At 45.1% G+C, this 27836-nt stretch overlaps 1 protein-coding gene, 1 long non-coding RNA gene and 1 pseudogene across 9 annotated transcripts; 1 reads left to right on the top strand and 2 right to left on the bottom strand.

Moving 5' to 3' along the window:
- The first annotated feature begins 298 nt into the window (after positions 1–298).
- Vps26c (VPS26 endosomal protein sorting factor C) lies at positions 299–27709 on the top strand. Of its 8 annotated transcripts, none has more exons than XM_087576568.1 (8): positions 299–395; positions 14671–14814; positions 16260–16409; positions 20952–21032; positions 21413–21487; positions 23591–23675; positions 24107–24259; positions 26436–27709. In XM_087576568.1, exons 1-8 carry the CDS (start codon positions 339–341, stop codon positions 26516–26518), a joined length of 828 nt encoding a protein of 275 aa, XP_087432694.1. In that variant the 5' UTR covers positions 299–338; the 3' UTR covers positions 26519–27709.
- On the bottom strand, positions 1042–5565 carry LOC148002552 (uncharacterized). The gene is made up of 3 exons (XR_015633347.1): positions 4422–5565; positions 4175–4295; positions 1042–1240 (listed from the first exon to the last, which is right to left on the bottom strand). It is a non-coding gene; the product is annotated as an uncharacterized LOC148002552 (long non-coding RNA).
- On the bottom strand, positions 12311–12851 carry LOC148002551 (large ribosomal subunit protein uL5 pseudogene; annotated as a pseudogene).
- Positions 27710–27836: the final 127 nt, after the last annotated feature.

Genomic DNA, 27836 nt, shown 5'->3' with positions numbered 1-27836 from the left:
CTTGCTATCACTTCCGGAAACCCCTTTCGCGCCGCACAGCCAGACGGGAAGGCAACCTTCCTGTAAAAAAAAAAACGCTGAGAAGCGGCCTCGCCCCCACCGCGGGGCACGCCGGGAGAACAGAGAGCTCCCTTCAGCATTCCGGAAGTGTGTTTGGGGGTTTCGTGTCCTCTCCGTGCTAAGTCCCGCCCTGTGCCGGAAGAAGGGAGGTGTGAGGAGTGGCACGAACGCCGGTCACGTGCCAACACTGCGGAAGGAGCCGGAGGGGTGGGTTGGTAGGGGGCGGGGCGACCGGGTCACGAGTGGCCGGAAGTTGCGGCCTTTGTGGATAATCCGAGATGGGGACTACTCTGGACATCAAGATTAAAAGAGCGAATAAAGTGTATCACGCCGGGGTAAGTGGAGGGGTGTCGGGCTTCAAGCTCCGCGGTTTCCAGCACGGCGCATGCGGGCCCGACGCTGGATGGGCGTGCCCTGCGTTCCTGTCCTGTGTAGTAGGGCTTGGGGCGCGTCGGCAAGCGGGCGGTGGGGCCCGAGCTGTCGCTCTCGGGGTGAAGAGCAGGTGACAAACGCCCCTTTCTGCAGAAGAGCTTTCAAAATGGACACGTGTGCTCCAGGCAGTGGTCACTCCTAATGCAAAGTTTTCTTCTAAGCCTTGCACCGCGGCAGGATCCATTACCCTAGTTGTAGAATACGATCGCCCTGGCTCTAACCCGGAGACACCAGCGATTTTAACGCACAGCTGCTGTGGAATCACAGTCAGGTTCTGCACACGGTTCAGGGGATACAAATGCAGTGTGGGGTTGAAAAGGAAATCATCCCAGGTGAACATCGCAAATGGATGCTAAAAACTAGAAACCTGATATTTAATAAAGATTCCAGTGATCCACCCCACTTCCATCCTCACAACAGAAGAGAAGCAACATTCGTGATTTGTCTAGCAGTCACCATTCAAAGACCCCCTCCCCCCCAAAATAACCCAAACACCAAGTTGCCATCACCCTTTATAAAAGGGACTCCATGGCAAGATGCGCTGAGAAAGAGGAGGCTTACTTACGCTAGACCACTGCGAAATATTTAGTTCTTAAAGGAAACGATCTGCCTTACCTCAGTTGAGGGACACTGCTGTAAGAATCTGATAATGCTCTTCGGAGGATCCACCTTGGGTTCCCAGCAACCATGTCAGGCCACTCACAACCACCTGTAACTCCAGTCTCATGCCTCTGGTCTCCAATTGGACCTGCACCAAAGACACAGTGTATAACATAATCTGAAATAAATCGTTTTAAATGGAAATCAGTAAAACTGTTAAAGATGAAAAGACACTAAAGGCAAGGACTGGAATGCAGTGCACAACTTTTATCAAACAATACTTTTGTGTCAGTGTTGAATTTTGCAGGCGTGTCTTAGTCACAGGGGAACCCCTTTCATATGCTGAACTTAGCCATAGTAACCTCAGAAAGTTTAACCATAAAGTATGGGCGTGCATACATTTCTGCCTGTGTATATAGAACAAGAGTAAATGTAGCAAAACCTTAACAGTTCTGGGTCCAGTTGAAAACCATGTGACTATTTTTTCTTGGTTAATAGCTTTGTGGAGATATAATTTTTATATATATACATATATATGCATATACATGTATATGCATATATATGTATATATATATATACACACACACACACACACACACACACACACAGATATTAGAGATATAATTTGGATAAGGCAAAAACCAGCCCTTTATAGCATCCAGTCCAGTGGTTTTAGTGTATTTATAGTGCTGTGCATCCATCTGCACTAAGTTCAGAACTTTTCACCAATTCCAAAGGAAACCGTATACTTGAGAGCTGTTACTCCTCCTTGCTTGCCCCCAGCCCCAGGCAATCACACATCTGCCAGGGCTCTGCCTGTTGTAGGCATTTCACAGGAAAAGAGTCCTCCAGTCTGTGGCCTTTCTGACAGCTTCTTTGACAGCACATTTTCAGCATCCAGGAGTGTTGGAGCACAGCTTGTTTCTATGGCCGAGTAGCAACCCCGATGTATCAATAGGCCACACCCTGTTCTTGCCCCTGTTGGAGGACAGGTGAAGGGAATGATGGCCTGAGGCTGGATGGGGCTAGATGGGGCTGTCTGTGGAGTGGGAAGTGGAAAGGTACCTTTCTCCAGGAAGGGCCATCCCTGCTCAGGGACCAGGAGGGTTAGAAAAGGAGTCACCAGTGGGACAGTCTTCTGTGCAGGTTTACAGTGGAGAGGTTTCTGTGCGCTGACTTATTTTCTTCCCTAAGCATCTCTTCTGTTTCCCTTGGGCTTAATCCTTTAAAATTGTGGGTTGGCTGTTGAGCTTTTTTTTTTCTTTTTTTTTTTTTTTCTTTTTTTCGGAGGTGGGGACCGAACCCAGGGCCTTGCACTTGCTAGGCAAGCATTCTACCACTGAGCCAAATCCCCAACCCCTGCTGTTGTGCTTACTAAGTGTCAGCCTCCTCTCTAAAATCCAGACATCCCCAGTAAATTTTGTTTTTAGTTGCAACAAGTTTGGGGAGTTTTTTAAGTAGTGATTTACTCCAAAGCAAACCCATGTCACTCACCCCAGGCCCTGCTGGAAAGGTCCGGGAACCAGGATCGGAAAACAGTGGCCCTGGGAGGATCGGGACCACCCACCTAAACTCTTGACCAGACTCTAGTACCCTAGGAGCCTGATGAGACTCTGTGCTTTAGTCATTCCTGTGGACTCCAGCAGTCCTTGGTGTCCCAGATTGATTTCAGCAGGATTGGCTAATAAAATTTGTACACTGAACAAGTTACATGTCTTCTGACTTCCCTCAGTATTTTCATTTTAGGGGGTGAGTTTGGGGGCTTTTGTTTTTAGATATTTTAGATATAGATATTTGTTTTTAGATATTGTCTCTCTATATAGCATCTCTCTATGTAGCTCTGGCTGCCCTGCAATTCACAATAAAAACCAGGCTGACCTCAAACCTCCAGAGATCTACCTGCCTATACTGAGTGCTGGGACCATTATGATTTAAAAAAAAAAAAACAAACCACAGGTTACTTAGAAATGTCTAATTGTTCCCCTAATATATTAATTTCTAATTTTAATATTTTAAATTTTAGGAAAATTTATGGGCAGAATTACAATAAGAATGAGATTTAAATGGCATCAGAAATAATAGAAAGACAATAAAATGGGAACATTTATGATTTAGTCATAGCTGATAGCTATAAACAATACTGTATATTTTATATGACTGTAATAGTCCTATTGTCATAAGTGAACATTAAATATTTTTAAAACTATTGATATGCACATGTACATGTGGCAGTCAGAGAACATTGTGCAGGAGGGTGCCTCTTCTGCTGTGTGGGTCCCAGGAATGGAGCCTGGGCTGAGTCAGCAGCCCCTCCTGTGCACTTAGTTATAACAGTGTATCCAGTAGCTGCTACTTCATAGATGCTCAAAAACTGTAAGTGTCCTGTAAAAACAGACATTAATTTGACAGGGGGAACATGTAGGTACAGTCTGGAATTCATATGTATGAACAATATTCTTGATACTAGTCATTCTTAAGAGGATGACAAATAAATATGGGGATAGAGATTTTAGGGCTCCTGTAAATAAGGTTTTCTCTGTAATTCACGAACAGAGACTACTAGAAAAACTTGCCAATTTCATGGAGCCTTCATCCCAGGACATGTGGCCTGTGCAGCAGTGTTCCCAGGCTACCGTCTCCCTAAAAGTCTTCCTATTAGGTTGAAAATTTGACTTCTAGTTCCATATTTCCAGCACCATTTTTAATTCCCTTTGGGAATATATAACTAGTACTGTATCATAATAACATGTGGGAGTGTCCTCCCTTCTCACATATGCTGTTATCTTTACAACTACAAGAGGGGACGCTGAGAGAAGACAGAGCTTAGGGAAGTCAATGATGTGGCAAGACACAGATAGAGAATATTTGAACTTCTTTTTTTTTACATTTACTTATTTATATGTATATGTTTGTGTACGTGAGACACAGACAGACAGACAGGGACAGACTAGAAGTTCGTCCATTCTTTTCCTTCTACCATGTTTTTCCTGGAAATTGAATTTAGATAGTGCTTGTGGCAGGTACTTCCCTGTGTTTTTGATATAGGGTCTCACTCTGTCATTCAGGTAGGTTTGGAACTCACTGTAGCTGAGGCTAGCTCTGAACTTGCAGCAGTCCTGTATTAGCATCTTGAGTGTTGGGATTGTAGTCAGGAGTCACCATCCTTTCATTCCCAAGTCCAGAACTCTGGTCTTCATTCTCCTCTGTAGGATGAGACAATAGCTACTCAAGTGCTGCATTCTCAGAACTGAGAGACAGTATTTCCAGATGAAGCATAAAATTGACCCACAGTAGAGGCCCAGATGCTAAGTGGCCATATTCTGTTTTACCTGCGCCTCACAGTTGGTTCACTCAGAACTGTTCTGCTGTGATGTGAATAGAGCAGCACACTCCACAGATGACATCCCAGGTTCTTGTCAGATCCCTCTGCTCTGTGAACAGGAGACCAATGGTCAGCATCCAAGGGGCATATAGGTTCTAGCATATAGGTTTCAAATCCCAAAGCTGAGTGAGATTTTGGTGTTACTCTATTTGCATGGTGCAGTAACATGCACATGAATAAAATTGTGTATACTTACTGACTAGCCGTCCCCTGCAGTAGATCTTTCTATAGTGTAAGTATAATGCTTTTGTTTTTATGACTTCAGGATGCTTGTTCATAAGTGTGAAGCATGTTCTCATGAAAGTGATACTATTAAGTGATACTATACTAAGGTTGTGAAATACAACAGAGATAAACTAGCATAGCCAGGTTACTATGACAAGGGACTTCTGTGCTATAGAGTGGTTACTGTTACCTACCCACCCACCCCTCAAACCCTCCAAACTCGCTGTGCATTTTGTCTTACATGGTGTGGATGTAACTTCTTCAAAAATAAAGAGAAGAAACACAATAGCTCATTATTTATAAGGAAAAGTTGCAAAACTGAAATGCTATTTAAAAATGAAAAGCATAGAACTGGAGAGGTGGCTCAGAGGTTCAGAGCACTGCCTGCTCTTGCAGAGGATCCTGGTTTGATTCCCAGAATCTATGTGGTGGCTCACAACCAGCTCGCAATCCCAGTTCCATGCCTTCTGACCTCCAAGGCACCAGGCATGCACATGGTACACAGGCATATATGAGGCAGAACACCCATGCACGGGAAATATATAAAATCTTTAAAAAGAAGGAAAGCCTAATTATTCACATGATTGTGGTTGTTTGAATGAGACTGGCCCCCACAGATTCACATATTTGAATGCCTGGTACTTAGTTGATATTTGAACCTGTTTGTACTTACGGCGTGGCTCGGCCCTTAGCACTTACCTTTAATCCCTCTGGCTGGAATACAGTCATGCCTTTAGTACATACCTTTAATCCCAAACAATAAAGGTAAAGTTAGTCTGTAGAAGGAAGCACCTACGTTTGAAAGTGATGTCTAATTGAGTGGCAAAGTGACAAATCACAGAAAGATTTGAAAGAACAGGATATGCTCAACTCTCAGGAGAAGAGAGAAAGAGAAGCTACTTAAGGAGAAACAGACAGCACAGGAAGGAGAGAGTACAGTGCAGGAATTCAGTAGAGGTCGTGGAGAGCGGTGCAGTGGTTGAGAGGGAGAATAGAGCAGCACAGAGAGGAAGGCAGTTTTACCAGGAGAGTATTCCAGAGACAGGTTGTAGATAAAACAATCTAGACATAGGTAAAGATGGTGAGCAAGAGACTCAGGAGCCAGAAGAGTAGAGCAGATTGCTAGCTAGTATGAGGCCAAGCAAAGAATTCAGGAGAGGCTGAGAAAGAGAAGCCAGATTGAAACAGCTTGGAGAGGAGTTTGAGCTAGAACAGCTGAGTTGACCTGCCCGCTAGGGTTCATAAAGGACAAGAAAGGGTGAGCTTATTCAGCAGTAAGTCTCAGAGAATGAAAACCCTCTGGGCCTAGGTAAGACTGTACGGAGGCTAGAACTTCCAGGACTAGGCCCACGTTAGCAGACTGAATAAAAGTCACTTTGGGGGGCTGGGGATTTAGCTCAGTAGTAGAGCGCTTACCTAGGAAGCACAAGGCCCTGGGTTCGGTCCCCAGCTCCAAAAAAAAGAACCAAAAAAAAAAAAAAAGTCACTTTGGTGGAACTGTTAGTGACAGACTAGATGTGGCATTATTGGGGGAGGCGTATCACTGGGCTTTGAGGTTTCTAAAGCCCACACCCGGCCCAGTGTCCCTAGTTGTGGATTTAGCTGTGTACTCTCTTAGCTACTGTTCCAACACCATCCCTATCTGTCTGCTGCCGGCCATGCTGTCCACCATGATGGTCATCCACTAACCCTCTGAAAGTATAGGCAGACTCCCAACTAAGCGTTGCCTTGGTTATGGTGTCTCTTCATAACAATAGAACAATAAAACACTTGTCCTGCTGGGATGATCTGCAGTGCTGTGAGTATGAGAGATTGCAAGGTCATGAGGGTTCTGAACCTTTTTTTTTTTTTTTTCATTTTTGTGTTTTATTTGTTTTGGGTTTTTTGTATCTTTTTAAAAAATTAGATTGACCTTTTAAAAGAATTATTTATTTATTTTATGTATGTGAGTACACTGTAGCTGTCTTCAGACACAGGAGAAGGCATTGGATCCCATTACAGATGGTTGTGAGCTACCTGTGGGAATTGAATTATTAACGGCAGAGCCATCTCTCCAGCCCAATTCTGAATCTTTTAGGAACCACAGTTAGGAACCTGTAACCTAATACTCCTGAAAAGACTTGTTTCCTAATTCATAATCTGGACCTTATATAATGCACAAAAGGTATTTTGAGAATTATCCCAATCTGAAAATTGGACTGGGGTAAATTTGTCCCTATAGTTCTGTGCTTGTCACAGCTGCTGTCATGCTGGCCTGGACTCTGGGTAGCGACTGAAGCTGGACAGGTGTAAGCCTACCATGTATCCTGCACATCTGGGCTTCATGGACTTTCTCCCTGCTCAGCCACTGTCTGTTCTTCCCCTCCCTCCCACCCTAGCTTTACCTGAGGCCCATGTGGCCTGACACCTGCATTCTCCACCCAGCTGCTGTTGCTATCGGGGGGCTTCCTGTCCAGCTGTGTGGAGAGCCATCCAGGAACGCTGGTCCTGGCGTTACTTACCTCTCATATTGCTGACATAAATATCCCAGCAGAGGCAGCTTAAGGGAACAAGGTTGGGTTTGGCTCACAGTCCTTTGTGGAGAAATTGATGGTGACGGGGCTTGAGGCAGCTGGTCAGACTGAACCTGCAGTCAGGCGCTCGAGTGAGACAGCTGAGTGCTTAGCTCCTTTCCTCAGTTTATTCACTCCCATCGTTAGGGTACACTCTGGCCTCAGTTAACCCAATCAAATAATTCCTCACAGGCCTGCCCAGAGGCTGCTCTACTAGGTGATCTTAACAAGTCCATAGTCAGTATCACCTTCATCACCACAGCCCTCTATTGTATCTGTTTTCCTCTCTGCTGACTTTTTTCCACTCAGTACCCAACTGGTCTGTCAGTCCTTGGCTTCCACTGCAGCCAAGGCACAATGCTTTGTGTGCAGTCCCAGTGGTCTGGGGACAGTCCCCTGTGACACCCATCCCTCAATGTCCTATCTCTGCCCTTGATTACCCGCTGACCTCTTAGCAAGGTGGGTCCAGGTGAAGCTACTCTTCTATTTGCTCTCCATCACCATTTCAGTTTCTGTTGAGTTCCCAATGCCCCATACACATCCTCCTCCCCACCCAGCCTCCAACTCGAGAGGTGGCAATGTATGCACGCTGTTCTATTTGCAATCCCCTCTTCAACCCCAGGCACCACTCTAGGCTTCGACTTGTAGTCAGGCAGGAGAATGTTTTCCCATCATTTAACGCACATGCACATCCACATCCACAGGCACGCACACACGCATGCGCACGCGTGCGCGCGAGCCAGCCACAAGAGAACTAGTGGGTTCGTCTCTCTCCTAGTGTGGAAGCAGGGATGGAGCTCAGGTCACCAGGTTTGGTGGCAGCGCTTTTCCCTCCTGAACCATCTGGCAGCCTGAAGAACGACTTGTCCCAACCCCAGTTCCCCCTCTCTGCAGCCTTCCCTCTTCCCCAGATTCACTCACTTTCTACTCACCTCAGAAAAGATTAGGTCTCCCAGGGACATGAACCAAACATGGCATTATAAGCTACAATAAGACCCAACACATCCTATCACTTCTAGGCTGGACAAGGGAGCCCCATAGGAGGAAAAGGATCCTGCAAGTCGGTAAAAGAGGACAGCCTCTGCCCCAACCATTAGGAGTCCCCCAAGAACACCAAACTACCCAGCCATAACATATTTATAGAAGCCCTAGGTCAGATTCCTACAGGCTCCCTGATCTTTGCCATATAAGTTCCCTGAGTCCTGGTCAGTTGATTCTGTGGACCATGTTATCTGTGGTGCCCCTGGCCCCTCTAGTTCCTCTGATCCTTCCTTCCCCTCTGCAGCACTCCCCGAGCTCTACCTACTATTAGGCCGTGGGTCACTGCATCTGCTCCCATCAGTTGCTGGATGAAGTCTCTCTTTGATGATTCTGCTAGGTTCCAGTCCCAGTACACTGCAGGCAGGATGAACTGTAGGTCAGAAGTTTTGTGACTGGGTTGGTGTCCCAATCCTCTATTTGAAGCCTTGCCTGGTTACAGAAGATGGCCAGTTGAGGCTCCTTGTCCCCCATTACTAGGAGTCTTGCTACAATTATTCTCGTAGAGTCCGTGGAGTTTTCATTCTACTAGGTTTTCACCTTACCCCCGAAATGACTCTTAATTCCATTTGTTTCTCCTAGTATTTTCTCCTCCCCTCCCCTACTACCTAATCCATCCTGTTCCCAATCCTTCCTGTCCCCGGTACACCTATGAAATCTATTGTTTCCCTTCCTAGACCTCCTAAAGCACCTTCCTTAAGCTCTCCTTGTTAGTGAGCCTCTCTGTGGACTTTTACTTTACAGCTAGTATATACTTATGAATACATACTATATTTGTCTTTCTGGGTCCGAGTTACCTCACTCAGGATGATTTTTTTCTAGTTCCATCCATTTGCCTACAAATTTCATGATGTCATTGTTTTTAATAGCCAAGTAATACTCCATTGTGTAAATGTACTACATTTTCTTTATCCATTCTTCAGTTGAGGGACATCTAGGTTGTTTCCAGTTTCTGACTGCTATGAATAAAGCTGCTATGAACATAGTGGAGCAAGATAGAAGAGAAGGTGGGGAGAGCTTCCCAACATCCTGGCCTAGGAAGCAGTTTTTTAAACACAACACCATGCAGGCATAAGATCAACAATAATAAATAGGACCTCATAAAGCTGAAAAACTTCTGTAAGGTAAAGGACACCGTCAGGAGTACAAAAAGACAGCCTACAGGGCGATTTTTACCAACTCCACATCTGACAGAGGACTGATATCAAAAATACATAAAGAAGTCAAGAAACTAAGCATCAACAAACTAAATGATCCAATTAAAAACTGTAGTACAGATCTAAACAGAATTCTCAACAGAGGACTTTCTCATGCCTGAGACACGCTTAAAGGAAGTGTTCAATGTCCACAGCCATCAGGGAAATGCAAATCAAAAGTCTCTGAGATTCCACCTTACACCTGTCAGGATGCATAATAAAACCACAGGCGTCACCGCTGGCAAGACTGTGGAGCAGAGGGGCGTGCTCCATGCTGGTGGGATGCAGGTGTGTACACCCACTTGGAAGGCGGCCTCTCAGAACCCTGGAGATACAGCTACCTCGAGACCCCTCTGTACCCTCCTGGGCATGTACCCGAATACCGCTACATCCTGTCATAAGGAGGACATTTTCTTGGTAGGCTAGGAAGTGTGAACGGTTTTCTCTCCCATCTCATACATGAGGCTCTAGCTGCTCTAGAAGAGCAGAAACAAACCAGTAACCGGCAGCAGCATGCACTTAGAAACACAATGCTAAGCTCAGAGGTTGGTGTTGTCTTGTCCTGTGTGATGTCCAGGGCCAAGGAAGAGAATGCATAGTGCAGATCCCCTCCTGCAGGCAAGACTTCCATTCTGCACGTGGTGGAAGATGAGTGTGCTGGCTCCGGGGTCTCTGTCCCAGTTGGTCACAGCATGACTTGGTAGAGCTGCACACTGAGGTGTGTTGTGCACACTCAGGCCATTGTACAACTTGCCAAACCCAGTTGGCTACCTATGAGCTTTTTATATTTCCTTAGCATTTTCTAAATTGAACTGCTGTTCTCACATTTGCTTTGTAGCTGTAAAATGATAAAGTCAAACAGTTCCATACATGAAGAAAGAGGTGAAAGCTTTCACTTATAATCAATTTCTGTAAAGATTGTTTTGTTTCCCTTTGTAGTCCTGGCTCTCCTGGAACTTCCTCTAGAATTTTACTTAAAAGTGAACTTACTGTGGTAATAGGTCACCAGTTCGTATGGTTCAAGCATTTTGCATTCCAAGACAGGTAACCTTCACCTCCTTCTAGCTCATCCTTCATTCCCTTCTCTTAGGTAATCACCTCTATCAGTTTCTCAACTCTGTCACTTTCCCATGTACAAGAAAAATGTACAAATACCATTCCCCAACACTTTTTATGAATTTTTTTTTTTTTGGTTCTTTTTTTTTTTTTCCGGAGCTGGGGACCGAACCCAGGGCCTTGGGCTTCCTAGGTAAGCGCTCTACCACTGAGCTAAATCCCCAGCCCCCCCCAACACTTTTTATAAGTGAAGCAGTATACAGCTTATAAAATGTTTATTACAGCCCTATTCATGACAGTCAAAGTAGTAGCAATCAGCCTTTGTGCCTGTTGACATTCCTAATGGCAATGTAAGGTCTACACAGTGATGCTTTGGTACACTAGTGAACCCTAGCTGTCAGGGACAGAGGCCAAATGCTTGGGCTACCCCTCCTGTGCTTGTTTTCTCACCTTCAGATATAGAGTCCAAATTATGGCTTTCGTATTTTATTTCAGGTAATAACTCATTCTGCAGTTTGGAGTGACTCTTACATTTTATTGACAGAGTTGGAAAGGTGCCTTCTCATTCTTGGTCAAAGTGATAAGTTTATGCTATGAAGACCACAAGGCTGAGGCCAGGGGTGACCTGGAAGCCTGTGCTTATGTGATGTCTGATTGAGGGTGGACTGTGAGGTCTCGGTCACCTCCAGGGTTTCCAGAGCAGACTGAACCTCTCTGAAGTAGGCCAATTGGCACTTTGGCCCTCTGCCTCAAGAAAGGTTGAGTTTTTTTCTCAGGGTCAGTGACTCAGAGGCAGCCATGCTACTTAATTTGATGAACACAGATTTAAGTTCTACATGGAAGGTATGGTGTATAGCCTAGAATATTCTGCCCACCTTCTGTGTTTTCTCCATACAAACCACATGAAGCTGTAGTCTCCCTCATTCGTGTTTCTAGTTTTCTCAGCTTTCTTGGGTTAAGGGTCATCTTCAGATGACAAAGGGCAGCTCTTCTCCCTAAACACCATACATCAGCAGGGATCTCTCAAGATTCCTAGGCTCGATGCCATCTTTGATTCTAAGAGGTTCTGAAGCCCTGATTCCCAGCTGCACCCCCATGTCTGTTGTCTGGGGCTATATGTCTTCTTTTGTGTTGAGCCTCTAAATAAGAGTGGGGAGAGTTCTTGGGCTCTCATTAGTTCCTAGGGCTCTGGTTCATTCTGTCCTTTAACTGAACACTTGACTTCCACTGCCCTCTGCTTCCAACTCCTTAGGCTACACTTGGATTAATTATCCATCCTGTTTTTTTTTAAAGATTTTATTTTATTTATATGAGTACACTGTAGCTGTCTTCAGACACACCAGAAGAGGGCGTCAGATCTCATTACAGATGGGTGTGAGCCACCATGCAGTTGCTGGGATTTGAACTCAGGATCTCAGGAAGAGCAGTCGGTGCTCTTAACCTCTGAGCCATCTCTCCAGCCCCATCCTATTTTTTAAAATAAGAATTGTATAGGCCTGTATATATTAGAAGAATAATCAACAAATTAGTATTTTGAATTTTTTGTTTACTTTTTGTTTTCCAAGACTGGGTTTTTCCTTATAACCCTGGCTGCTCTGGAACAAGCTCTATAGACTAGACTGGCCTTGAATTCACAGAGCTCCTCCTACTTCCCTAGTGCTGGGATTAAAGGTGTGTGCCACCACCACCTGGCTTAATTTTGAATCTTCTTTACAGTCTTGTTTCTTTTATTTGTTTGTTTTTGTTTTTGCATTTATGAGAAAATTTCATTGGCCTTTTGGATAAAATTTATTTACCAAGAAGGATGTCCCATCACACTTCTGCTGGAACCAGCGCATGGCCTCCTCTTTTCTGATTCTGTGTTTGGCCCCAATGCAGCCTGTTCTGCACTTCTTGTCTGTGATGCTGAAACCTGGCCTACCCAGCACCACAGAGAAATCCTGGCCATAGATGTCAATGCTTGGGCCATATCTGATGCCCAGGTCAATGTGTTCCTGAATCCCAAAGCCAAAGTCGCCAGTGTCCGAGAAGTTATTCTTCAGGGATTCGTACTCTCGCACCTTCAGGCCTTTCTCCAGAATCTCCTCTGCCTTGGCTCCATGGACTGTGCAGTGAACAGGACTTTTCTCATTTCTTCGGATGCCAAAGGACCTGACAGTGATCTAGCTTTGGAAAACACAGGGGTCTGGCCTGTGAGCTGCCCAGGTCAGCCTGTCTGCTTTCCCCACGCAGACACTGAGGCAGAGCTTGAGGCTGCAAAGTTCTGGAATGGGGTTTTCCTTTTCTCCCTGACCTTGCACCATAGTGGAGAACAGGAAGAGAGAGTACAGTATTTCTATTTTTTTTTTCTTTTTCTTTTTTTTGGAGCTTGGGACTGAACCTAGGGCCTTGCGCTCACTAGGCAAGCGCTCTACCGCTGATCTAAATCCCCAACCCCGAGAGTACAGTATTTCTTAATTAAATCAGAGAATGAGTAAGTAGGCCCTTGACTCACCAACTACTTTCTCTGCTTCCAAAGTTATTTACTGCCTTCCCCTCATATGCTGTGGGGATTAAGGGAGAACAGGGGACTGTGTGTCTGGTAATTATAATGTGGCAGTCAGTGGTCAATCGAGAGACCTTTTGACCTTTTCCACGAGAGTAACCAAAAATGTTATGATTACATGAGGACAGAACTATTTTCAAGGACAGTGACTAGTTTAATTAATGAAGTCTACAAACTTATTTTGTTTATCTCTCTTCTGGAGTATGCTAGTCAAATTTGGAAAAAAAAGTACTAGGACTTAATTCTTCTTAGTTTAAATTTCTATTTGATTTAGTTGTATAAACATCATCATAATCATCACCATCATGTTTGTTTTAGAAATAGGGTTTCTATGTGTAGTCCTGGCTGTCCTGGAAGTTGCTCTGTAGAACAGGCTGGTCTTGAACTCAGAGATCTGCCTGTCTCTGCTTCCAGAGCTCCAGGATTAAAGGTGTATGCAGTCCCTGCTCAATGATCAGAATTATTTTTAAATTAAGTTTAGCGGCTAAATTATTGTGGCAGCACTGTCTTGTAAATCTGCTCGTGGCATTTTTATGTTCTAAGAATGTAAAATTCTTCCAGTGTCTTAGTTAGAACTTATTGCTGTGAAGAGACACCGTGACCAAGGCCACTCTTATAAAAGACAACATGTAAACAGGGCTGTCTTACAGAGTCAGAGGGTCAGTCCATTATCATCATGGCAGAAGCAGAGCAGCATGCAGGCAGATGCTGGAGGAGCTGAGAGTCTACATCTTGATCTGCAGACAGCAAGGAGGAGACTGAGCCGTACTGGACGCAGTTTAAACATATTAGACCTCACAGTAATACACTTCATCCAACAAAGCCACACCTCCTAGTAGTACCATTCCAGGCTTTCAAACACATGAGACTATGGGGGTCAAATCCATTCAAATCAGCACACCCAGGATTCTGCTGAGAATGGAGACGATACTTATTCAGAAATACTACTTGTGTGATTGGGTATGTGGAGCCCAGAGAACATGCTGTGCAAGTTGGTTCTCTCTCACGTGGTCTCAGGATTAGAACTCAGGCCATTCAGGCTTGACAGCAAGTGTCTTTAACCACTGCACCATCTTGCTGGCCCTGTTTGTTTTCATTTAGATTTCACGGCTATGAAGTGGCTGTGGAAAGCAAAGACTTAGTACATTTAATAGACACAGTCCCACAGAGCACAAGAAATGATAAACTATCTCCCCTAAAACTGGGAGTAAAGTCAGTAGGTAGGTGGCAGCACCACTGTCAGTGTGGGCTGGTCTTCCATAGTCTTACCTTGGCTGTCTTCTTTGTTGTCAGTAGCTTTTGTTGCTACAGTACCATCTGCAGAGTTTGCAAATCAGACCTCAGGTAGGATCTAAAGCCAGGACTGAAGGTGTATCTGGAAGTGGCATGGGGAAAGGTCCAGTGCATCCTTCATCCAGGCCTGACACATCACTGTTGTTGGGCAGGGTTGGGGGTTGGGGGTTGTAACATCTGCATTTTGAATCCAGCGATCTTCTTCTTCAGAGACTATCTGAATCTCTAAATAAACAGGATTGTTCCAGAAAGGTGTGCTGGTCTGATTGGACGCTGTCTCTTGTCCCATAGGAAATGCTGTCTGGTGTGGTGGTCATCTCGAGCAAGGACTCAGTCCAGCACCAGGGAGTCTCGTTGACAATGGAAGGGACTGTAAACCTCCAGCTCAGTGCCAAAAGTGTGGGTGTGTTTGAAGCCTTCTACAACTCTGTGAAGGTAAGAGCCGGCACTGCTCTCTGTGAGCTGTGCAGCCTTGTAAGCTGACTTGACTTTCCTGGTCTTCACAGTCTCAGCCCCTACAGAGCTAGTGCTGTGTGCTGCCAGCAGGTACTTGGATGTGTAGCATCCTGGCTGGTGCTTGGGATTAGAAGGAACGAGTTTTAACTTGAGTCATCTGAGAGAGAGAGCTTCTCTGAGAAATGCATGTTGCCTGTGCTCCTTGCCTTGCTTTCTCAGACGTTTTTTGCTAGCTGTGTGCACTGCTCCTGTTGAACGAACGTCTACACTTGGAGCATGGGGCTCTTTGATTATGATTTTGTTATTTTGGGTAGAGTTTATATTTTAGAAAGTTCCCCCAATTTAGAGAAGTTCCCCAAATCTTTTCCTGAAGGCCATGTGAGCTCTCTCTGAGGAAACCTGTGAGGAAGAGAACATGAACTTGTTTAGTTTTAGTAGTGTCCTATGTCCTGCATCTTTCTAATTTTAATCCCTAGGAACTTTCTTGGGGCGATGCTAAACCAAGGTGTAAAAGCATGAAAGCGTCTGGACGTGGTGGTGCATGCTGTAGAACCAGCACTCTGGAGGCTGAGGCCACGGCATGACCATCAGGACTTTGAGGCCAGTCTGGATTATGCAGGGAGACTGTATCTCAAATAAAACGAAATAGAGACCATAAAAATTGGACTGCCTGAGTGGTGGTGTGATTTCTTAGTCTATGGAGCCCTCTGAGGAGTCTCTGGGCTTCTGGAGCTAGAGGAGAGACCTGCCCTACCCACAGGGCTGCAGTGCTGAGGACTGTGGGGACTGGGGTGGTGATGTTGAGAGACACCAGGTAAGGAATAGCCCTGGGCCACATATTGGCTGAGGTGGCCAGGCAGCTTACTTACTGTGCATATAAGGTTGTTAGGACAGTCCAGTGAGGAGTTTGAGCAGGGAACAGGCATACGTGGGTTCGGTTCCTATTGTGTACAGCACTTCCGTCCCTGATGTTTGACAGGGCCATTACAGAACCACTGAGATGGGACCTACACAGTACAGGGAGCAAACTGACTTCCACAAGCACACTGATAGCATGTGCAAATCACACACACACACACACACACACACACACACACACACACACACACACACACTCTCTCTGTGGTAAGGAAGAAAGGAGGCATCATTGTGCAGACTTAAGAGACTGCAGCAGGGGGTTGGGGATTTAGCTCAGTGGTAGAGCGCTTGCCTAGCAAGTGCAAGGCCCTGGGTTCGGTCCCCAGCTCCGAAAAAAAAGAAAAAAAAAAAAAAAAGAGAGAGAGACTGCAGCAGCAGCGCTTGCTGTTCTGTCTAGCCGCTGCCAACAGGAGCAGCAGGAGCTTTTGTGTGCCTACTGCTAGTAGGGCTGCAGAGAGAGGCAGACACGGTGTGCGCTGGAAGCTGAAGCTGCTTTGTGTTGACAGCCGATCCAGATTATCAACAGCACCATAGATGTGCTGAAGCCAGGAAAGATTCCCAGTGGCAAGACTGAGGTTCCCTTTGAGTTCCCTCTGCTTGTGAAAGGCAGCAAGGTCCTGTATGAGACTTACCACGGCGTGTTTGTCAACATTCAGGTGAGCTCCTAACCCCACTTACTTACAGCTTTATTTTTTTGCTGAAAACCAGCTTGATTATTTTTTCTCACTGAAATAACTGAACTGAAGCCTAATAATGGATTGATTCCAAGACTGCTCATGCGTGTGCTGTGTTTTCTCATTTTGTCCTATAACTGCATTTTGTGTATGACTGTTACTGTTTTTGCAGAGCTAGAGATTAAACCCTGGGCCTCACACATGCTGTGACATAAAGTCACACTCTGAGCCCCTGTGACCCTTGTGTTGAGTATGAACTGTGGCTATAATTTCTCCCTTAGGGTTCCTTTGTGCCACTGCATTTTTCTCAGGCCACAGTGACACCGTCAGGGGCACAGATGTGCTTCAGCCTTGTTCTGGCAGCAGCACTCACTAATCTGTTTTATTCTTATGAGTGTCTCTTTGTGGAATACCCAAAGGCTGCCCATTCAGCATAGTCCGCATTCTTCATTGAGCAAACCTTGTAAATGAGGGGAAGTGAATTTATGACTTCCTGTCTACCTCTACTGGTGAGGGATGGCTTTCACAGTTGCTATTGTCTCAGGAGCAGAGCCCAGTCATGACTCAGCCAGAGGAAGAGGCCCCTTCCTTCATTCAGTGCAGAAAAAGGTACTTTTGTATAGTTTGCCATGGGGCAGCTCCCTTGCTAGCTGAGAAAACCCTGCAGTCTTAGGATGCACAGAAAGTCAGGAGATTGGAAAGTTGTTTGATTTGTTAAGTTTTAGTTGATCACATTTCACTTAATAAATACCAGTCATTTGCTTAAAATCTAGCACGTTTTTGAAAAGCCTCAAACCATTTGAGAGGGTTAATAAAGGTTTAGTCTTACATAAATTTCACATACTGATAGAAAATCTGTCAAGGTGAAGCACACGGAGTGTGTACTTTATTGTAGAGGCGCCTTCCATGAGGAAAATGTTTTCAGCCCCTTCTCACATACTGGGTTCAAGCAGTAACTAACACACACACAGACACACACACACACACACACACACACACACACACACACAGAAGGCAAGTTTATTAGAATAAGATCAGATTTTTTTACCACTTAAAGGTTAACCTCAGCTACAGCATGGAACTGTGTGCAGCCCCAAATATCTCAACATTTTGTAAAGACGCAGTCTCTCCTTAGCTGAACCTCAGGTTTATATGGGCTCGTTGCCACTCAACATTGGTTCGTATCTTCCCTTGCAGTGCTGGGGTGAAAACCCAGCTGACCTCATGTAACACATGTGCTCCGTCACTGAGCTGCATCCCCAGCCCTGCCAGCCTTTGTCGTCTGTATTCTGAGTCATCGCAAGGTTAGCTGCAGTCTTCATGCACTTCATGTCTTACTACCTCAGATCCATTTCCACAAACCCAGAGATCATCATATAGAACCATAGTTAACCTTTTTTAAAATTAACACAAATCCTCAAATAATTTCTAGTTCATATGCAAATGTATCACTTTCTCTTAAGCAAATATACGTAATAAGAACTAGGGTTATGGCTTTTTGCTCAATTTTATCCATCTATCCGCCCTTTATTTCACAAGTCTTCCTCATCTCCTTGCTTGTCAGTAGGCAAGTGTCATCCAGAGAAGACTGTGATTTTCTGTGACCCCAGGACTCATCTCAGCATAGGGCTTTCCAGAGTATCATTTATGGCACCCATTTCTTGCTGTGCCTTCTCTAAAGATGACAGTGATTTCATAGGTACATTGCTTAGAGTAAAAGCTTTGTTGTTGACCCTAATACATTCTCAACTTATAGAGACACAAGGAACCTTTTCTTTTATAATTGGGGTTATATTATAATAGCATAATGTAAAAATATCATGAGACAAAGTAAAGAGTTTAAAATGTAACCTGCATTAAATTTCTGACTTGCAAAAGCTTGACTTGCTGTTATTTCTTACTGAATTCTGCTCTTGTGGCCATACTGGCAAGATTTTATATTATGGCACAGGTGAATAGCAGTATCACTATGTCTGCTAAAATCACATATTCAAAGTTAATTTTTAAAAATTTTACTCACCCTTTCTACGAGTAAAAATACTCGTGTGTGTTCGTGTGTGTGTGTGTGTGTGTGTGTGTGTGTATGTGTGTATGTATGTGTGCGTGTATGTGTCTGTTGCAGAGATGATTCAGTGATTAAAAGCATGTACTGCTCTTGCAGAAGACCAGAGTTCAGCTCCTAGCACTCCTAGTTGGCAGCTCATAGCTACCTATAACTCTGGTTCCAGGGAATCCCAGTCCTCTGGCCTCTCCTAGCTTCCTTCACATATACACATCCACATAGACACCCACATACCAACACATAATTTTTTTTTCTTTTCTTTTTTTCGGAGCTGGGGACCGAACCCAGGGCCTTGCACTTGCTAGGCAAGCACTCTGCCACTGAGCTAAATCCCCAACCCCCCAACACATAATTTTAAACCTTAAAAAACTAATCCAACCTTGTACCTTCTGAGCTCCTCCTGAACTCACTGCAATAGATCACTCCATAGGACCTAGGAAAGTTAGTTACAAAGCAAGAAGACCCAGGGTTTTACAACAGGCAGAGCTGGGTTGTAGTTACCATCCGACCAGCACACGGTGTAAGGGTTTGGTTTAGATCTCGTCAGCAGACAGGTGTCAGTTTATATCCTACCTCTGTGATTCCACCCCCAAGCAGCCTGCCTGACCTTATTGCTAGAAGATTAGTAGGAGAATGACATGAAGAGCTAGGCACAGGCCTGTCACACAGAATGTCCTCTGTGAGGAACATGAGTTGATGACTCTCCTCACAGTAACCTTGGCTGTCTTGCAACTCACTATGTAGACCAGGTTGGCCTTGAACTCACAGAGCTCCACTTGCATCTACCTTCCTAGTGCTGGAGTTAAAGGCAAGCACCAGTAACAACTCTTTTAAAATGTTTTTGTTTGCCTGCATGTGTGTCTGTGCAGCGTGTGCATAGAGTGCCCATGGAGGCCAGAAGAGGATGTCAGATTCCCTGGAACTGGAGTTAAAGATGTTATCTACCGTGTGGGTATTGGGAGTCAAACCCATGTTCCTTTCCAAGAACAGCAAGTGCTTTTGACCACTGAACTATCTCTCCAACTTGATTGGAAGTTAGTTGAAACAGTAGATTACAGAGAACTTGACTCCCTCTAGAACATAACATTGGAGTTAGTGTCTTTGTTTCACCTTGCTGCCTTCCTAACAGATCCCATGAGCCATTCACTTACAAATTATTGGTCTCACATTTTGTATAGTGGCTGAAGTGGGTGCCTGTGACTCATTTCCTTCCTTCCTTAAGTTGTAGAGTGAACTCAGATTAACAAAGATCTGAACCAAAAATTCCAGGCTCCCAGAATATTTGAGCTTGGCTTTCCTGAACACTGGCTTTGTCCTCAGATAAGTCCTCCCTTGTCAGAGATGACTGACACTTGCTGGCTGTCACTGGGCAAGTGCAACTCCCATTGTTAGGCCCAAGACTCAGTAAAAGGGAATTCTGTCTTCAGTCTTCAGACTTTACCTAGCACTTCTCAGTCACTGAGAGAGGTAGATGTAGACTAGGAAAAGAATCAGACTAGGTAAGCTAGAGAGAAGATGACTTACCTCACTGCATATGATGTCTAGGAGGTAGGCAGTCCTCTCCAACCCCCAACACACACACACAAACGTCCTCACTGAGCTTGTCTGGTGTGGGGAGAACAGATTGCATCTCACTAGAGAATATATAAGTTGCAAATACACATATATAAATTTTAAGGTTCTTGCAAGCAAGAGATGATTCTTATAAAAGTGTTTTATCTTCCTGTACTATCTCAGATATAGAGGAACTTATTTCATGTGGAAAGGTTGTTCTTAAGAGTATAGCTTCTTACAAGATTCATAGCTATGCATGTAGTCCTAGATATGAAAATTATTTCTGACACAATTCAAAAGTTTGTCCTATATGATTGAAGCAACAAGTAAGTTGCATAAACAGGAATCATATGAGGGTCTTGGGGTATTCACGATGCTAAGAATGGAACCCAGAGTCACACACATCCTAACAAGTGCCCAACTGCCCAGTATCTTTTCTAAAGTCTAGCACCAGGGTTGCTTTCTGAGCATCCTAAGCTCATGGCCAGGGATTTGAGGCCACAGTTCCTGTGCCACACCCAAGTAAGCATAACAGCTACATTATAGTGCCTCTCAGAAGGACAGGATCCCTCATAGCAGGAGATCCACAGTGACAAGTTCAGAAAAACCACACACAGTCCAGAAAGTGAACAAGCCAAATGTAAAAGCTAGTGTTTCCTGTGTCCCCCTCTCTCCTGCCCTTTAGCTTTTCTAACCTCTCCACATCCTGGTTGTGGAAACGGCTGTGTGTGTGTTGTTTAGAAATGCCCTTACTTTGCACATTAATGTTCTTGTGTATATCAGCTGTGTGATACACATCCATTCGCCAAAGGGACCTTAAATTTGTCGACTGCTTGTCACTTTGGATGTTGTGTCTAGGTAAGAACAAAGCCTACTGAGATGACATTTGTCTCCTGTTTCTCCTCTAGTATACTCTGCGCTGTGACATGCGGCGGTCTCTGTTGGCCAAGGACCTGACCAAGACCTGTGAATTCATCGTTCACTCTGCTGTAAGCCTCACCTCAGGGCCCTGGGCTCTCTTGTGAGGTGTGGGATAGCACCTGTTCACAAGCCCATAATGGGGTATGGCAGGAGACACGAAGCACCTGCTGAGCCCAGCAACATGAGCACTAGCATGGCCGTGCTCTCTACAGCGCAGTAGTGCCAGCTTAAGAGGCTGTGCCTCACTGTAGGGAATCCCCACTTCACCACAGCAATAAGTATACTGTGACACCCTGAGGAGCAGGGCAGGGGTATAATGGCCATGTTAGCTCAGTATGTTATCACCATGTTATCAGTGCTGGGCAGAGGCTCCCAGCCCCCAGCACTGCACTCAGCTGCTCCATCCGTGGTCCTTGCCCTGCTCACTATGGTTTTACCTCCATTTCAGCCCCAGAAGGGGAAGTTGACCCCAAGTCCTGTTGACTTCACGATCACCCCGGAAACCTTGCAGAATGTCAAAGAGGTATTTGTCTCTCAATCACACTTGTGTGTTGTGGCTTTCCTGAGAACGTGACCCAATGACCAGCTACTGCCCAGTTGTTCTTCAGGGACAGAGGTTTCCAATGGTGTTTGTACCCAAGGGCTGTTTTCAAATTGATTTCATGTTGAGCTCACTAATTATTTAGGAAAAAAAAAAAAAAGACAGTACTTTTCAAGAGTCCCTCACATGCTTATAATCTGTTTTCATGCAGTGACGGTATCTCACCATATTGCTCAGACTGGCCTTCTGCAGCCATCAACTCTGACTGCAGGTCTGCATCTCTGCACCTGGCTCGCATGCTCAACTGCATGTGTGTCCTGAGCTCCGCTGCCACTGCCCCTGTGCCTGCTCCTTCATTTCCCTTAGTAGTCATGGTTGGCACTGGGCCAACCTCGCATTCTCTACTTAGTTTGCAGCCTCCCATTCAGACCCAGAACTGTTCGTGGCGGTGGATGGCAAGGACAGCACCAGCAGATTTCCATGAATGAGAACCAAGGATTCTTAGCTCTCGCTGGCAGCTCCCATGGGCCTCTGTAACAGGCAGTTCATTACTGTGGCCTAGCTCACCACTGTCGCCAGCCTGCTTGGGGTAGCACTCTGTTCTACCGCCAGAAAACTCTCCAGGTTTTGTTTTTTAGTAAATTATTCTGTGTCAGAGCAAGCATTATTGTTTTGTCTACAGCTCTTTCCTGGATAGAACCTGGATTCTTTACTCAATTCTGCATTTTGCTCATGCTCATAACTGGGTTGAAGGCAAGCCTGGAGATTTGGGACACTGCAGACATAGCTGATATCATTCTTTATCATAGGGAGCCTTTTCAGAAGATTCTGGAAGGAAGTAGCCATCCTAGGGCTAGGGAGATTGTCTTCCCTGTGAAGCGTTTTCTCCAGACCTTTGTCCCTCCAAGTCCTCTTCTGCAGACAGCTCCCTTACTCATGCTTCACATGTCCCTCTGTACAGGGACAGGGCCCACGTGTGGGGCAGAGTCCTCTTTCCCTTGCTTCTGTCTTCTTCAAATATCAGTTCTTGGTGTATACTTGAGAATCTTTGGTGTAGATTCATTAATAAAACTATCTGCCACCAGCCCCTGAGAGTCTCATGTATTCCAGATGGACCTTGGGTTATTTAGTTGAAGGTGACTTAGAACTTCTGATCTTCCTGCCTCCACTTCTTGAGTGGTAAGAGGGCACGTGGCTGCTGCCATGCCTGGTTGGTGTGGTGCTAGAAATTGAAGCCAGAGCTCCGCTGTGCCCAGCAGGCACTCCTCCATTAGCCCTGTTACTCTTGTTTCTTATACTGACTATTTGCAGAAGTGATAACATCTTAGATACACTGATGACAGTTTTACCAGAAAATTTTAAACTATACACATAAGCAGTTACAAATTCGAAATAATTTTAAGTTTGTGGCTTATGTTGTTTCTTCTGGATAGTGCAACATAATAGAAATGAAGACTCCTGAAATGACTGTCCAGTTATTTCCCTTCAGTGCTAGGGCCAATTCCCCTTGGCCAGCTTCCTGTCTACAGAGAAACAGTCCCAAAGCTTTTCATCAGGCACTGAGAGAAACTGCTCTTTCAGTGTCCTTGAAATAAAAATAATTGGCTTCTCAAACTTGCCTAACTGGGAACACTGTAAAACTGACTCTCTTTTTCTATTTTCTTAATTTTTTTCTTTTGTGACCTTTGGTTGAAGGGGTGGTTGTCCTTAAACACCCTTCTCAACTCTGAGGCTTTTTACATTGTTGCCTGAAGAGCTTTTCCAGTCAGTGTACGCGGAGTTGATTCTGAGTGAGCTGGTCTATTTGTCCCTCATGTGTATAGGGTGGTTGATGAGCCAGTCCGGTGTCCACTGAAAGATGAAATTGCTGTTATTCCTTCTTGTTTTGGAAAATAATTTCCATGGTTTATAGAACAATTACTCAACTTGGTTTTCAGTTCTTAGTTGCACCAGTGCAACTGGAATAAGTGATGGTCTCCTTTCCATCTGTTCCTGATGCCTTGTCTCTGTTCTCCATAGAGGGCTTCACTTCCCAAATTCTTGATTAGAGGACATCTGAACTCCACTAACTGTGCTATCACGCAGCCCCTGACAGGAGAGCTGGTGGTGGAACACTCGGATGCTGCTATCCGGAGCATAGAGCTTCAGTTGGTCCGGGTAGAGACCTGTGGTAAGGATCCTAGAGGATCTAGGTGTCTGCACTTGCACTGTCAGCTACGGATGTCAAGACATCCCTTCTTGTACTCTTAACATGGTAGAGGACATCACATTGGAACAGAGCAGTTGTGCCATAGACCTCATTATTGTAACAGTGCTGTTCTGATGACCCCTGTGGCCTACTCACCCTAAAATTCCCACTTGCAGATAATCACTGAAATACTAATTAGGTCCCCAGCACCTCAAGTCTTGGTAGCATTGTAAAACTAGTGTAGTGATGTTTGAAGACATGCAAAGTGTAAAAGAGAAGGTAACTCCCAGTCCTGAAGAAGAAACTGGAGAAGTGGGTGAATGTGTTGACGCTGGTTGGCACAGTATTGGACAGTTTTATGACCAATTTGGTGTCCTGGTGTCCTGACCCCATGATGTTTCCTCTTTCTCCAGGGTGTGCAGAAGGCTATGCACGCGATGCCACAGAGATTCAAAATATTCAAATTGCTGATGGGGATATTTGTAGGAACCTTTCTGTTCCCCTATATATGGTCTTCCCCAGACTGTTCACCTGTCCAACCCTGGAGACCACCAACTTCAAAGTGGGTAAGCAGTCCAGGCCTAGCCTGTGTAGTCTAGGAAGGGTGTGGGCCACAGGGAAGAAGTGCCTTGTACACGGGACTGCAGTCATCATAGCCCACAGCACGCAGCTTCTTGATGACTCAAAAAAAAAAAAAAAAAAAAAAAAAGAAGAAGAAGAAGCTGTGTGTGCAGGCAGTAGAGCCTGCTGCAAGGCCCCATCCAGAGTCAGCCATGGGTCAAGCAAAAATACCATGAGTCTGTAGGCAAAGCCTTGACAATTGTCTAACAAGTAGTATGTGACCAAATATCCAGCAGGAAACAACCTAAAGGAAGGTGGGCTTATGGTGGGTCACACTTTGGAACTTTAGTCCATTGTGGAAAAGCCATGGCTGTAGGAGACTGCTCTCTTCCTGGGTAGACCAGGTGTCAGAGAAATGTTATCAGGTTTGCTGTCTTGATTTTTCTTTTTATTCCCCATGGATGGCACCACTCACGTTCAAGGCAGGCCTTCCCTCCTCAGTTAATCATCTGTAGAAACTCCTCTGTAGATATACCCAGTCGTGTGTCTTACAAGATTCCAAATCTAGTTAAGGTGAGAATACGATTAACCACAAGCCCACCCTCTGACAGCAAAACACATTGTGTTTACAATGGCATCCATTTCAACCTAAAAAGTCCATGATCTTAACAAGTCTAACACTGGTCTACAGAGCACCTGTGGGCCGTTATATAGCATACTTTCAGCACAGACATAGAGTAAACATTCCCATTCAGAAAAAGGAGCAACAACAGGACCAAAGCAAAGGAAGTTGGAACCAACACAATACTAAACCCAGCAGTTGGATCCCTCATCTTTTGTCACCATGTCCAGCATCTGGGCTCCAGTAGCTTTGGGTAGTCCTAGCCATCCAGTTCTAGTGTGTGCAGCAAATGTAATGGCTCTTTGACCAGCTTTCTTGCCTGCTCCTGTTCTTGGCAGAAGTCTCACTCCTTGCATCTCCAGCATTCTGGAGCTTTCCGGTTCAACTCTGGGTACAACGCTGCAGCTTCACTCAGTGCCTCTCTGCAGGGAATCTGACCCTGCCATGCACCACCTGGCCTCAGAGGCTTTCTGAAACACTTGTGCAGATTTCTAGGTTACTATAACCTGGCTCTGACCACTATATGTATGTTACACTAGCTCTGCCACAGATCTGGTAGCCTCTATGTACCTTGGTGACTGAACCTGGAAAATACTTCTCTATGTATATGGGTCTGTGTGCACCCTAAAGCCCTACGCAGAGCTGGGTTTCTGTGGTGTGGTGCCAGGCACTCTGTCCATACTGGCAAACGTAAGGATAGTGCTCATTTTTGTTTGGGGTGTTTTCCTCTTCACATACATCCCCTGTGTTTTGAGCTTTACCCATAAATACCAAAAAGAAAAAACAAAACAACAAACAAAGAAAAAAAAGGAAGGAAATCCTGTCTACAGGAATGTAAAAACCAAGTGTTTCAACAAATGTCTCCTTAGCTGATTTTCATGAACAACAGTTGAACCAACTGTGTGCTGTTTTCCTTTGTTAAATAACAAACCCACCAAGGTCTTGTTTTGTAGCTTAAACCAGACTGGAACTGACCATGTAGCTCAGGCTGGCTGTAGGCTTATGACCTTCCTCCTGCCTGAGCTGTTCAGGTGCTGGATTCTAGGTGTGCGCTACTCAGCCTGGCTTAAACCATACGCCATTTCTAAAGAATATGTCTCACTTGGAAACTGCCAGCTGTAACACAGTTCAGAGCCTAGTACTCTAAAAAGAACTGCAGAAAAGGCAAAAATACAGTAAAGGCTATAAATATTTGAAAGGACTTTAGAATTCTTTGTCTGTCTGTCTGTCTCCCACCCCACCCCCTTTCATTTTATGAGACAGAGTTTCTCTTCATTGTCCTGGCTGTCCTGGAAGACTCTGTACAGCAGGGATTAAAGGTGTGCGCCACCATCACCTGGTTCTAGGATTCTTGTCAGAAAATTGAAAGCACTGTTGAGTAATTGTGGAGTACTCCTTTTGACTTAGTGCCCTAGCCAACAAGGCAGAGGTAATTAGAGAGGTTAATAGTGCAGTCATCAGTATGGGGCCTCACTGGTCCTACAGAATGTGCAGGGAGACACTGTTAGACTCTGGTTTCCAGTGCTCAGTGTGAGTGAGCATCTCTTTCTTCCCTGCAGAGTTTGAGGTTAATGTGGTGGTCCTTCTTCATGCTGACCACCTCATCACTGAGAACTTCCCACTGAAGCTCTGTCGGACGTAGTCCAGCTGCAGGAATGGGACAGAGTGGCCACGTGGACATTGACCCAGTCATCTGCTCACAGGGACATCACTCAGGCCATCTGCTCACAGGGAGGCACCACGTCAGCAGCATTCATCTTCATGATGTCTGTTCATTGCCTCAGAGCTTGTTTCCTGCAGGTGCCCTGCCTCTGCCCTTACGTCTGGAATGCAACAGGATTTCCTTATGTGTGTTGCAAGATCACAGAAAACATTCCTGATGGCTCCAGATGTACCTGTTTCTTCTTAGGTTCATTAAGCAGCTTGTCTGAGTCAGATGTGGAGGCAGAAGGGAAACCCTCTTCATCTTGCCCAGACTCCTAACAGCAAAAGAGTCAGCAACCAGCAAGCTCTTTGATTGAATCTGTGATCCCCTCCAAGGAGTGACAGTGACTTCATCTGGAAATACGGAGCTTTTCTCTTCTTGACATCTTGATAATGTTTCACTAGAACTTCTAAATTTTTTAGGAACTGGAAAAGAAAAACCACAAATTGTCCTTGTTCTCACAGAGTGGGAATGGTAAGTGTGACAGTCACTGGAGTGTTTGCAGTGTGTAGTACTGGCACACACAGTTAATGCTGCCATGTTCCCAGAATGTACTGAAAAGCAAGGAGCTGGTTCTGAAGGACAGAACGTCACGCTGAGGAACGATAATAGTCTTAGTCTATCCCAGACCCCTGGGGCACATGTGCTTTGAGGCAGGGGTTTTGGCCTGACGCCTGTTTCCCTTTAGCCTCACTGTAACCCACACTGTATGGAGAGGATGTTACAGTACTTTTCTTTCGTCCTATCCTGCTGCTGTTCTGTTGGTCCACAGTTAGTGAGCACGCTGCACACCAGCTGGCCTGCCTTCACCGGGTCTTGGGGGCAGGCCTAGACAAAGCAGGTCCTGACTGACAGCCTCCTGGCCACTCTCCCATTGTTCTTAACAGCTGAGGAACTGGGGCATTACTAATGGGGTCTCACTGGGGAAACTGAGAAGACTTAGCTGAGTCACCTGACAGTGGGTTCCCAGAGAATGTATTTTTGCTTTGTCATACCTATCTTTAATGTATTTAAACAATCTAGTACCCAAAGTGTGGGCCATAATTTCTGGTGCATCTGTAAGGAAAAGTCACCTTTGATTACATAATTTTTTTATGAATAAAGAAAGCTAAATAATTTTTAACAATAGTTTGGGCTACATATTGTTATATAATTTCTTTAGTAAACTGTTAGAATTGTGGTGAGTGTGCTCCTCAGTGATTATTACCTGAAGTGCCACCAGCCACCCTGCTACGTCCTATGATTGCATTCAGGC

This window comes from Rattus norvegicus, chromosome 11 (assembly GCF_021556685.1).
Source record: "Rattus norvegicus strain SHRSP/BbbUtx chromosome 11, alternate assembly SHRSP_T2T, whole genome shotgun sequence".
Taxonomy (NCBI): Eukaryota; Metazoa; Chordata; class Mammalia; order Rodentia; family Muridae; genus Rattus; species Rattus norvegicus.
The sequence above is the reverse complement of the archived record's forward strand: the minus strand, read 5'-3'. Positions and strand labels throughout refer to the sequence as shown.

Excerpts from the sequence above, each read along its gene's own strand:
- Vps26c (XM_087576568.1), top strand. The coding sequence starts at position 339 with ATGGGGACTACTCTGGACATCAAGATTAAAAGAGCGAATAAAGTGTAT. Across the intron at positions 16,410-20,951 it reads GCGTGTTTGTCAACATTCAG|TATACTCTGCGCTGTGACAT; the intron begins GTGAGCTCCTAA and ends TTTCTCCTCTAG. Across the intron at positions 21,488-23,590 it reads CCTTGCAGAATGTCAAAGAG|CCCCTGACAGGAGAGCTGGT; the intron begins GTATTTGTCTCT and ends GCTATCACGCAG.